The sequence below is a fragment of the Cajanus cajan genome, chromosome 11 (assembly GCF_000230855.2).
Source record: "Cajanus cajan strain Asha chromosome 11, NIPB_CcT2T_4, whole genome shotgun sequence".
NCBI classification, from domain to species: domain Eukaryota; kingdom Viridiplantae; phylum Streptophyta; class Magnoliopsida; order Fabales; family Fabaceae; genus Cajanus; species Cajanus cajan.
The window spans coordinates 37,992,692-38,004,319 of record NC_138527.1 but is presented as its reverse complement, the minus strand read 5'-3'; the positions used below and the strand labels follow the sequence as shown (position 1 = coordinate 38,004,319).

The 11,628-nt window shown below is 35.3% G+C and overlaps 1 protein-coding gene across 1 annotated transcript; it reads left to right on the top strand.

The window, feature by feature from the left end:
- The first annotated feature begins 2,541 nt into the window (after positions 1-2,541).
- On the top strand, positions 2,542-4,490 carry LOC109800923 (AAA-ATPase At2g18193). Its single transcript, XM_020361852.3, has 2 exons — positions 2,542-3,646; positions 3,760-4,490. The coding sequence occupies exons 1-2, from the start codon at positions 2,645-2,647 to the stop codon at positions 4,165-4,167; spliced, it is 1,410 nt and encodes a 469-aa protein (XP_020217441.1). The 5' UTR covers positions 2,542-2,644; the 3' UTR covers positions 4,168-4,490.
- Positions 4,491-11,628: the final 7,138 nt, after the last annotated feature.

The following is an 11,628-nucleotide window of genomic DNA, read 5'->3' as shown; positions in this document are numbered from 1 at the left end:
ATTTTCTCTCCTTAAGTCCTAAGTTAGCCAACATGTCTTAATTAATATCATATTACATTCTCAACATCCACACCTTACCATACATCATCTAGATACATCACATCCAGTTAATATATATAGAGATCAACAACATCATACATATACAACATACATATGTTCATCACCATCCAACACCATATAGACATCTACATATGTCACATATAATTAACATACATAGAACTACATCTTTCATACTTCATACAATATGCAATAGAAATCATACATCTACTCATATTCGTCATACAACGTTACAAAACATACCCATCATTTAGGCATCTCGCGTTTAGTGCAACATACCTCGGGCCCGGTGTCATTGAGGCAAGGAGTTCGTTGTCTCACTTACACCTAACATCATCTAAATCGTGTCTAGCATGATTGAGGTAAAGACCTCCTAGAACTTCATGCCTAGTGTGGAAAAACCCACATTTGACCTTGTATTAGGCGAAAAGTCTCTACCTAATTCACGTTCAATGTCACCTCAGTGACGCTTAATGTTATTTAGACAATGAGTCTTTGTCTTGATCACTTTTAATGTCATCTAACTAGGGTCCAACGTCACCAATAAATGCTAAAATAATAGGGTCAATAATTATGGTCATTTTATTTTATTAAAAAATATTTTAATTTTAAAAAATATTCTTTAATTTTCAATTTTTAATTAATGGAGTATTATTCTTTTGAAATAATGATATTTTTTAATTTTGGAATAAAATTTTACAGATTTTTTAACTGATTAAAAACGTCAAACTTACGTTATTATATACGGGACAAATGTAAAATTTAGTTGATATTTGAATAAAAAAAATCATATACAAGGTGAAATTATGTGTAAAATAAATTCTAAATAATAAAAAAATTTTGAAAATTTAGTATTAGAATTGAAAACTAAAAGAGAAAATGAATAATTAATTTTTTAAATAATTAAAACTAATTTTTGTAATAAGATAGTAAAATATAATATACATACTCTTTCATGTTCTTTTTATAAGAAACAAATAATTAATTTATCACAATTATAAAAATAATAAAAATAAATAGTCTTCATTAATAATTTTATAAAATTAAAGTTTGTTTCAAAACCACTCTTTAAATTATTGATTTAAATATTAGTTACATTAAATGATATTATATATGATTTAAGATATAACTTTTTCTTACCAAAGAATATAAGTGTCTTGTTAATAGATTAATAAATGTATTCACTCACACATTAGAGTATAAAAGAAAATTAACTATTAATATATATTAAAATATGTATTTAATTCTTATAATTAAGAAAAAAAGAACTTATTTATCTCTAATATAAAAACCGGACAGAATATACTCTCTAGGTCTATATATAAACAAAAAAAAATGTTCAAATTTTATAATTATGATATAAATAATTTTTAATTAAGTCAACTTCATTTAATACTTTTAATCCAAAAATACTACTATTATAAGGAATTAGAATACTATTTATTATAAATGTAGTTAAAAATATTTTAAAAAATGTAATATATATTTTACGTAAAATTGTAAAAATTAAATATATTAAATTAACTTTTTTAATATGTGTGAAGTTATTTATTTATATATAAATTTAAAAGAAATACTATTTAAACAATCAATTTCTAATAAAAAAAAACAAATCAATTTAAAGGGTGAAAATTAGAGGACATAAAACACCTCGAAAAGGAAATAAAGTGCAGAGGAAATAAAGACCAAAAACTTGTTTTAGAGATAGGTTAACTTGTTTTGTTTATAAGAAAAGAAAATGCCAATTAGGCTTTGACTTCCTAGAAATGACTTAGAAACGCGTTACATGAGAGAAAATGAAATAAAGTGCAGAGCAAGTTTCAGCGAACACCTCACATTTATTCATAGACTGACACGTGCCCACCTGCAGAATTGACATGGAATAAAATGAAGTAAAGTGCTGACTTAATTACCAGCCAGTATAAAAACTGATTAAAATGATAATAAAAAATGGTTAAAAAAATCTCCATGTTATCTATTATAAGTAAAAATAAAAAATAAAAATTTACACATCTTAAAAAAATGATTATCAATATAAAATTTTATTAACTTTATAATATTTTTTAAAATTATTTTTATTATAAATATTACAAAAAATCGTATAACTAAAAGATCATATATTAATTTTTAAAAAAATATCATTAAATGAGATAAAATTAATTAAAATTTACTTATATTTAAAAAAATATTTTTTAAGACCAGATAATATCTTATCTTTTGACGGGCATATATTTTAAGGTTTTCTGTTTTTAAAACTGGACTATATTAGGCAAGCATATTCATAGAAGTACTCAGGGTTGTGAAGTTGATAGGAATGATATCTACACTTTTCGAAATATGAGACCACTTGTTATGGACCCACACATGGTGGCTTAAGTGACGTGTTTACATCTTATATTTCTATCGACTATTGACAAGACTTAAGCGGCAAATATGATAGCTTATGCATTAAGCAGCAACTTATTTTTTTGGAAGTGTGAGCAGCAAGCATTGAAAGCAGTATAAATATGCTCAAGAGTATGTGGTCTGTCATAGGGTCCAATCTACTTTCCCATTACATTTGTGGTTCATAGTTCATACCATTACCATGGGATCCAACACCAACAAGTACAACATCTTTTCCTCTTTCACTTCGGCCTCATCATGGTTCGAGCTCTACGCAGCCTTCTCCACATTCACGATGCTCCTCAAAGCAGCATTCAATGATCTCATACCCCACCAACTTCGATCCTTCGTCACCTCAAAGCTAGAGTCTTTGTTCTCCAAATACCAACCCAACAACCGAGTCTCTCTCAAAATAAACCAATTTTGGGACGAAAGTTTGAGAAGCCGGAATGAGCTTTTCTACGCTGCCCACGAGTACCTCCCCACCAAGATCACCAACACCTTCAAGTCGCTCAAAGTTGGGAAAATAGAAGACCAAAAACACCTCGAGCTCGCAGTGGATGCAACTCAAGAGGTGCTGGACGAATTTGAAGGCATCAAGTTTACTTGGAAGCTCGATGACGGCTCCGAGAAGGACTCTGAGAATTTCAAAAAGTACAGCTTTGAACTAACCTTCAACGGGAAGCATAGAGAAAGAGCTTTGGAACGGTATATCCCGCACGTGCTTAAAACATACGAGGCCATGAAATCTGACAAGAGGATTCTCAAAATCTATTCCAGGTTGGATGGGTATTGGACCGAAAGTGAGTTATCACATCCTGCCACATTTGACTCCCTCGCCTTGAGTCCTGAGTTGAAGAAGGATATAATCGACGACTTAGATCGGTTCCTGAGGAGAAAGGAACTTTATAAGAAAGTGGGGAAGCCTTGGAAACGTGGCTACCTCTTGTATGGAACCCCCGGAACTGGAAAATCTAGCCTCATTGCTGCTATTGCCAATTACTTGAAATTCGATGTGTATGATTTGGAGCTTACTTCTGTTGACTGTAACTCGGAGCTCATGCGGTCCATGAAGGAAGCATCTAACCGTTCCATCATTGTGGTTGAAGATGTAGATTGCAACAAAGTGGTGCATGCAAGATCTAAAGCAAATGGTCTTGAAGATCAAGATTCAGACTCCGACAATGAGGGTGTCACTGCCAAGGTTTGTTTGCACTTTTTATGTTTTATATTGACTATAGTACTCATTAGTTAATGTTTATAAGCAAAACATTCTAGTACCGACACTGATAGTGGTTTCTTAAAATCATTTCTTAGGTTAAGGCAAACAGGTTTACTCTTTCGGGTCTGCTTAACTACATGGATGGATTGTGGTCAAGTGGTGGAGAGGAGCGAATTGTCATCTTCACTACTAATCACAGAGAAAAAATTGACCCTGCGTTGTTGCGCCCTGGTCGAATGGACATGCATATTCACTTGTCCTTTCTCAAAGGTAAGGCGTTTCGAGTCTTGGCTTCCAATTATTTGGGAATTGAAGGAGATCATCCTCTCTTTGAAGAAATTGAGGGTCTGTTGGAGAGAATTGAAGTCAGCCCTGCAGTAGTAGCAGAGCAACTTATGAGAAATGAGGATCTTGATGTTGCCTTGGAAGCACTTGTTAAATTTCTCAAAGAAATGGACAAGGACAGAAATTGCAATGGAGAGTTAACAGGGTTGCTTTCATAGAGTAGGGACTAGGGACTTATGATCTTCTCTTATATGCCTAGGAAACTCACACTGAAATAGCTTCTATCTTTACTTTTAATTTGTTTTGTGTAACTTTCCTGTTAAAATAAGACCATTCACTAAGCATAAAAAAAAAAAAAAAAGACCATTCATTGTAATGCTGCTTCCTGCTACCTAGGCTTAACTATGTTGATATGGAATCTGAGATGTAAGGTAAAGTTATTTCAAGGTGTATTTAATGTATGAATACGAATCTTTTGAAATGTTCTTTTATACTGGATTATAAGTTCATGGAAGATCAGACGTCCGTTAATAATCGTTTACGTGTGTGTTTGGTTTAGATTTTCAAGGTGATTTATCAAGTTACAATAGAAACTATTAGTTATAATTTTTATGTTTTAAATGTAATTTTTGCTGTAATTTTTACTTTGATTCACGTTTTGAACGTGTAACCAAACAGACACTACTTTATTAAGCCGAATTGATTCAATAGGAAATATTGCTGTTTCTAGTTTCAACTTTTGTGTCCAATGCGTACCCTTTTTTTCCCTTTCTTTAGGAAACTGATAACATATTTCTTGTATGATTTATCAAACAATAATATGTGAGTTATAATGAATATGTTGTACAATTCTAAAACAAGTATCATGCCTTTGTTTGAGTTGAAAATTTCATGATTTAGTTGCTATGAAGTACTGATACTTCAACTTATTTCACGTATCCGTATTCAATACAATATTTTTGGATATTTTACCGATACGTATCAATGAAGTATCATAACCTTTAAAAATATTATGAAAATTTTATTCAATTTCAGTACATACTTCACCAATACTTATTGGTGATATGTATGGATAAAGTATTCAAATTTTTGAAAAATTATGAAATATCCATTACAGCTAAATAAGATATATAAACATGTTTAATATAGAAACATAGAAATATTGGTCTTTAATAAAATGTAAATAAAAATTATTTTTTATATAGATAATTTTAAGAAATGAATGAATATTAGTAATATTATTTCTATTTGTAAATAATAAAAAGTAATTTATAATGAAATGATTTATAATATATTTATTTTTAGTAATGTATAATAAATATGTTTTTAATTTGGATTTACAAAATAGCAATTATATATTTAATGTTTATGATTCTTTTTTTTAATCAAAATCACAAGTATACATTTATTATATTGTATAAACATTAATACATATGTGTTAGGCATACTCGAAAATCATGTGACTCGAAAAGATTGATAGCGCTGCCTGAGAAGTAAAATCAACACATGATGAAATTATGGGACTCGAAAAAACAAGTGTTGCTCGAAAATAGTTGAAAAGTTGAGACTGTCAGAACATGGAGGTTAAGCCAAAACGGTTACTAAAAAATCAATCGAGAAAACAAGGAACGTGGGAAGAGCGGTTAAAGGAAGTTGAGTCAAGACCACGTAGCAAATATAGTGGATAGCGGTTATGAGTCAAAAGCGTACATGTACAGAATTAACCGCCCTTGATTGCTCTATAAATACAAGGAGTACGGACCTTTATGGGGGTCGAAAAACTCATACTAGAATTGGACTCTGAAGCACTCTCTGCCTACACACACACATGGCTTTCGTGCACAAGATCGTTTTTGGGTATGACTGACTCTCGGCCACTTTTTTTTCTCTTTTTTAGGAGTAGAAGTAGAATAGTCTTCTTGTTCTTTGTTTAATTACGTAGTGTATTCATGTACTGGGATCAATATGTTCGCATGTGTAACGTAATTTGATCATTGTACGAAATGAACTATGATTTGCATTGCTAACATATATATTGTTCACTCTGTTCATATTATTATTTGCTTGCATGAGCATTGCTTGTTAGTAGTAATAGAAGAACATTTCGAAACAAGTAGTTGCTAAGACTTTTTCATCCTACTTTCCATTCTCAGTAACACGATAACGCACAGTAAGATACCTAAATTGAAATACGTTCGTATGCTAGTCTAAATAAAAAGAACTCAGGATTTGATGGTTAATTCCACCGTAAACAAATTGGCACGCCCAGTGGGACTCGTTTAATTTAGAACGTAATTGGACTAGTTTTAGGTGTGTGAATTGCATGAGATTAAGGAGTGGAAGAACTATGTCTACGTCTGATAACATGAACGTAAACAATAATAATGTAGATGTAGAACAGCCTAACTCCAATCCTGATAATGCTACCAATGTGACCAGGGGGGCAAGATCTCCTCCTGTGTTGCTTGAAAACCATGCTAGGCATAATAATACCACTCAAGAGTTGGTAAATGTTACTAGAGAGTACCCTTGGGGTATGCCAACTAATTGGCGAAATACCCAGCCTGCGTATGTCGAAATGTCAATGCCTTTTATAGGGCCAAATTCACAAATGAATATATCCCCACAGGGATATAATCCTGGGCCAAGTGGACTGGGTTTTGTTATGCAAGACCCGTATCAACATGTAGGAACAAGTCAGGAGGGTTCATTAATTCGACAAGGTAGTTACATGCCCACGGGTATTAGTAATCAAGCAATGATGGCCCTTCGACAACAAATGGACCATAGTAATCATGACATGGTCAATTTGTTGTCTACTCAGATGCACAACATCATGACACCCCTTTACGAGCTAATAAACAAAATAGGAGATAAGTTGGGTAATGGGACTCCTTCGAGAGCAATGAGTGTGAATCTGAACGATACAGAAAACCCTGGGGGGCATGGAAATTTGCAAAACATAATTCGACCTAACAGGAACCCTAATGATAATTTAGATCAAATGGTAGAAAGAATATTGAATAGACATGGATTCGATGTAGGTCGGAATGAACGCCCATACTTTGTGTCAGCCTTTCCAGATTATATTACACAAGTAGAATTACCCCGTGGAATGAAAGTCCCAAAATTCTCGAAATTTGCAGGAGATATAACTGAGTCAACAGTTGAACGTATAGCTAGGTATGGGGTCGAATGTGGGGATTTGGCTAATAATGAATACTTGAAAATGAAATATTTCCCAAGTTTGTTGACTAAACATGCTTTTACCTGGTTTACTACCCTGCCTCCTAATTCGATACATACTTGGGTACAGCTAGAAGGTAGTTTTCATGAGCATTTCTTTCGAGAGGAAACAAAGGTTAGTATAGTCGATCTAATGAATATCAAAAGGCAAAGTAATGAAACATTAGATGACTATTTAAATAGGTTTAGGCAATTAAAATCTCGATGCTATACTAATATTCCAGAACATGAATTGGTTAGAATCGCCGCCACAGGTTTAGACTTCTCAATACGCAAAAAATTAGTAAATGAACAATTGAGGGACATGGCTCAACTTGCTGAGAAAGTGAGGAGGATTGAACAAATTAAATTAGAAAAGGAAAAGTTGATGAAATTCGACAAGTTCGTTCGAAAAGAAAAGATAGCGTATTTAGAAAGTTCTGAGTTAAATGAGGATTCTAATTATGAAGTTGTAAGTGAAGATTTCGAGATTAATTTGGCAGAATTGCGCCCTGGACCTACGTACCAATGTCAAATGCTAAAACCAGGAGGTAATATAGAAGGGAATTCGACTAAAAAATATAGTTTTGACGTTAGTAAGGCAGAAAAGATATTCGATACTTTGTTAAAAGATAAACAGATTATACTCCCAGAGAATCATAAAATTCCACCTTTCGAGCAAAGAAAAGGAAAGAAATTCTGCAAATATCATAATATGTATGGGCATTGGACTAACAGTTGTGTGCGTTTCAGGGATTTCATCGAGAAGGCGATTACTGATGGTCGCCTGGCTTTTGAAGAGAAGGAAATGAAAGTAGATGTTGACCCATTTGCTGTCCATACTGGCTATGTTGAACCAGTTTCGATGTCCATCAACATGGTGGAAGTCGCTGCTGAGGACGATGATAGCATTGAGCCCATTTCTGATGAGAAGCTCGAAGAGTTAATGGAGGATTTTGCTAAAGAGCAAGAACCCATATACCCAAAGGAAGGAGATAGTCTGGTGGAGTTTTTATCGAAGAAAAAAGAAGCTGATAAAGAGGTCATGTTGTGTCCTCGATGCAGTGCTGTCTTCGACAGAGCAGCGGCTAAGGCTTTCGAGGAGTCTGAAATAATGAAGAATTACAAAGCTGAGAAGCTGCGTGAAAAAGTGAAGCCCAATGCTAGGTTGAATGCTGGTCTGAATATGAGGCAAGTTCATATGCCTCAATATAATGCCCCGGTTGGGAAGATGGAGATGTATAACTCGTCTAGGTTCGGCAATACTTTTGTGCCGAACGCAAATGTGCCTGTCGGGACATGGAACGCACCACCTAGGTCTATGATGGGTCGAGGTAAACAAGTAATGACTAGCATGGGAAACCCGGGACAAAGAAATGCAGGAAAATTTTCGAACTTGACTACAGGGAATGTTGGAATTCCAGCTGGGGGATATGGACGTGGATTTCGACAGCCATTTAACAACTTAACCAAAACCCAATGGAGGAGGCAGCAAAGGATGCGTAAAGCAACCTTTGAAGGTATGGGAGGAAATCGTTTTTCAATCCCAGTTCCTCAAAAAGGGGAATCTTCTGGCAAGTTCATCGAAGACGATGAAGACATGATAACAAACTGCTTTGAGAGCGGTTTCGAGGATTCTTTGGAAGATATTTGCGGGGTAGTTTCCATTTTACCTTCGGAGTATGCTGGTGCTATGGAATCCGTGAACGAACAAGAGGATATCATCAGGGAAGACGTTTTCGAGGACCCCAATTATGAGTCCAAAATCATATGGGTCAATCAAATCTCGAGGGTTATCCCTAAGTTCAACTCTGCTATCTTCGACTCTCCCACAGAGGAAATGAAAGGACATCTCAAACCCCTATTGTTAACACTGATGATCGAGGGGCAAGAGGTAAACAAGGTCTTGGTCGATGGAGGCGCAGCTGTGAATATTTTGCCTAAGACAATGCTGAAAAGGTTTGGGAAATCCTTGGATAATCTGAAACCCCATAACATCATGATCTCCGACTATGCAGGCAAGTCTTCACATCCTGAAGGTATGATTCTGCTCGATGTACAGATCGGAAGTGTGAAGAGGACTACCATGTTTATAGTAACACCTTCCAAAGCAAACTTCAACATGTTGCTAGGTCGGGAGTGGATTCATGGTGTAGGTGCTGTTCCTTCGACCGTACACCAGAAGGTTTTCTTCTGGAACGATGATGAAGGTTTAGAGGTTCTCGAAGCTGATCAGAAGACTTATGAAGTTGGCATGTATTTTGCTGATCAACAACTGACAGCATTTGCCAAGACCAAACCTTTTGACGCTTACAACTCTGGGGTGATGGATGAAGAGGAAGGTGTCAAGAAAACCTTTTGTTGGGATGTAAAGAGAGGATTCATTATTCGAGCCGAAAAGAATTCGGCTCCATTGGATGCATGAAGGACGAAGATCCTTATTCGAGCTTTTTAGCTCGAATATCGGCCTACGTGGCCGATCAAACGGCCAATTTGGCCGATAAAGATCAATTTGACAATGAGGTTAGCACGGTCATGTTGGCCGAAGAAAAACAAAAAAAAAAAGAAGAGATGGATTTCGAATCAATAAAGGAAAAAGGGAAACAACAAAAAGAAAAGGAGTTCGAAATCGGGAAAAAGAGGGAAGAAAAGCAAAAAACAGAAAATGAAAGGGACGAAGGAGTCTCAGATAAAAAAGAAAAGCAAAAAACAGAAAATCAAAGGGACGAAGGAGTCTCAGATAAAAATGAAAAGCAAAAAGAAAAAGCAGAGCTAGAACTCAAACTGGATTGCATTTTTGATGATTCACCTTTGGGTTTCGAGAGTGCCGCTAATGGAGAGCATAAGTTAGAATCCCAAGATCCGCTCGAAGAGGTTAATCTGGGAACTATCGAAAATAAGCGGATCACTTACATTAGCAAGTTCTTGCAAGGGGAGCTGAAAGGGGAGATAATTCAAGTCTTGCATGAATACAAAGATTGCTTCGCATGGGATTATGATGAAATGCCAGGTCTGGATCGAGAATTGGTAGAACATAGGCTACCAATGATCCCAGGAAAGAAGCCCGTGAAACAAAGTCCTCGAAGATTTGCTCCTGAAGTGATCGAGAAAATCAAAGGGGAAATTGAGAGATTGCTGAAAGCAAAGTTCATCAGAACTTCGAGATATCCTGACTGGATCTCGAATATAGTGCCAGTTATAAAGAAAAATGGAAAACTCAGAGTTTGCATTGACTTTCGAGATCTCAACATGGCAACTCCCAAGGATGAGTACCCTATGCCCATTGCTGAAAATATGATAGACGTCGCTGCAGGTAACGAGATTATGAGTTTGTTAGATGGTTATTCTGGATATAATCAAATTTATATTGCAGCGAATGACGTGTCGAAAACTGTCTTTCGATGTCCAGGTGCCTTAGGCGTCTACGAATGGGTGATGATGCCATTTGGTCTTAAAAACGCTGGTGCGACTTATCAAAGAGCGATGAATTTAATCTTTCATAATTTGATTGGTAAGTTCGTGCAAGTTTATATTGATGACATAATTGTTGGCTCAAAACAAAAGAAAGACCATTTATATCATTTGAAACTAGCCTTCGAGAGAATGAGGAAATATGGTTTGAAAATGAATCCACTGAAATGTGCTTTTGGTGTCATAGCAGGCGAATTTCTGGGATTTATTATACACCAGAGGGGGATCGAGGTAGACAAGAACAAAACCAAGGCTATCATGGAGACCAAGCCTCCATCGAACAAGAAAGAGCTTCAATCTCTCTTAGGTAAAGTAAATTTTTTGAGGAGATTTATTTCGAATTTGTCTGGTAAAACTAAAGTATTCTCTCCTTTGTTGCGTTTAAAAAAGGAGCAAGAATTTCGATGGGATGAAGAGCACCAGAGAGCATTCGAAGAAATTAAAGCTTACTTGGCTCATCCTCCAGTGCTTGCACCAATCTCTGAAGGGAAGCAACTGAAGTTGTACATTTCAGCTAATGATTCGACTATTGCGGGCATGCTGGCGCAAGATGATGAAAATGGCATCGAAAGAGTCATTTACTATTTAAGTCGAATGTTAGTAGGAGCAGAACTTAGATATACCCCTTTAGAGAAATTATGTTTAAGTCTTTATGTTGCGTGTACTAAGTTGAAGTACTATATTAGGACTCGTAATGTTGTAATACTTTGTCGAAGTAATGTGATAAAATATATGTTGTGTAAACCTGTGTTACATTCTCGAGTCGGCAAATGGGCACTTGCCTTAACCGAATACCCATTAACTTTCGAGCCGCTAAAAGCAACTAAAGGACAAATAATTGCAGATTTTCTTGCAGAACATTCGAATGGAACTGAAGAAGTTAATTACATAACCACCAAGCCTTGGCAATTATATTTCGATGGCTCGAAACACGAGTTAGGCGCCGGAATAGGTCTTTTAATCATCTCTCCCAAAGGGGTCCC

Excerpts from the sequence above, each read along its gene's own strand:
- LOC109800923 (XM_020361852.3), top strand. The coding sequence starts at position 2,645 with ATGGGATCCAACACCAACAAGTACAACATCTTTTCCTCTTTCACTTCG. Across the intron at positions 3,647-3,759 it reads ATGAGGGTGTCACTGCCAAG|GTTAAGGCAAACAGGTTTAC; the intron begins GTTTGTTTGCAC and ends ATCATTTCTTAG.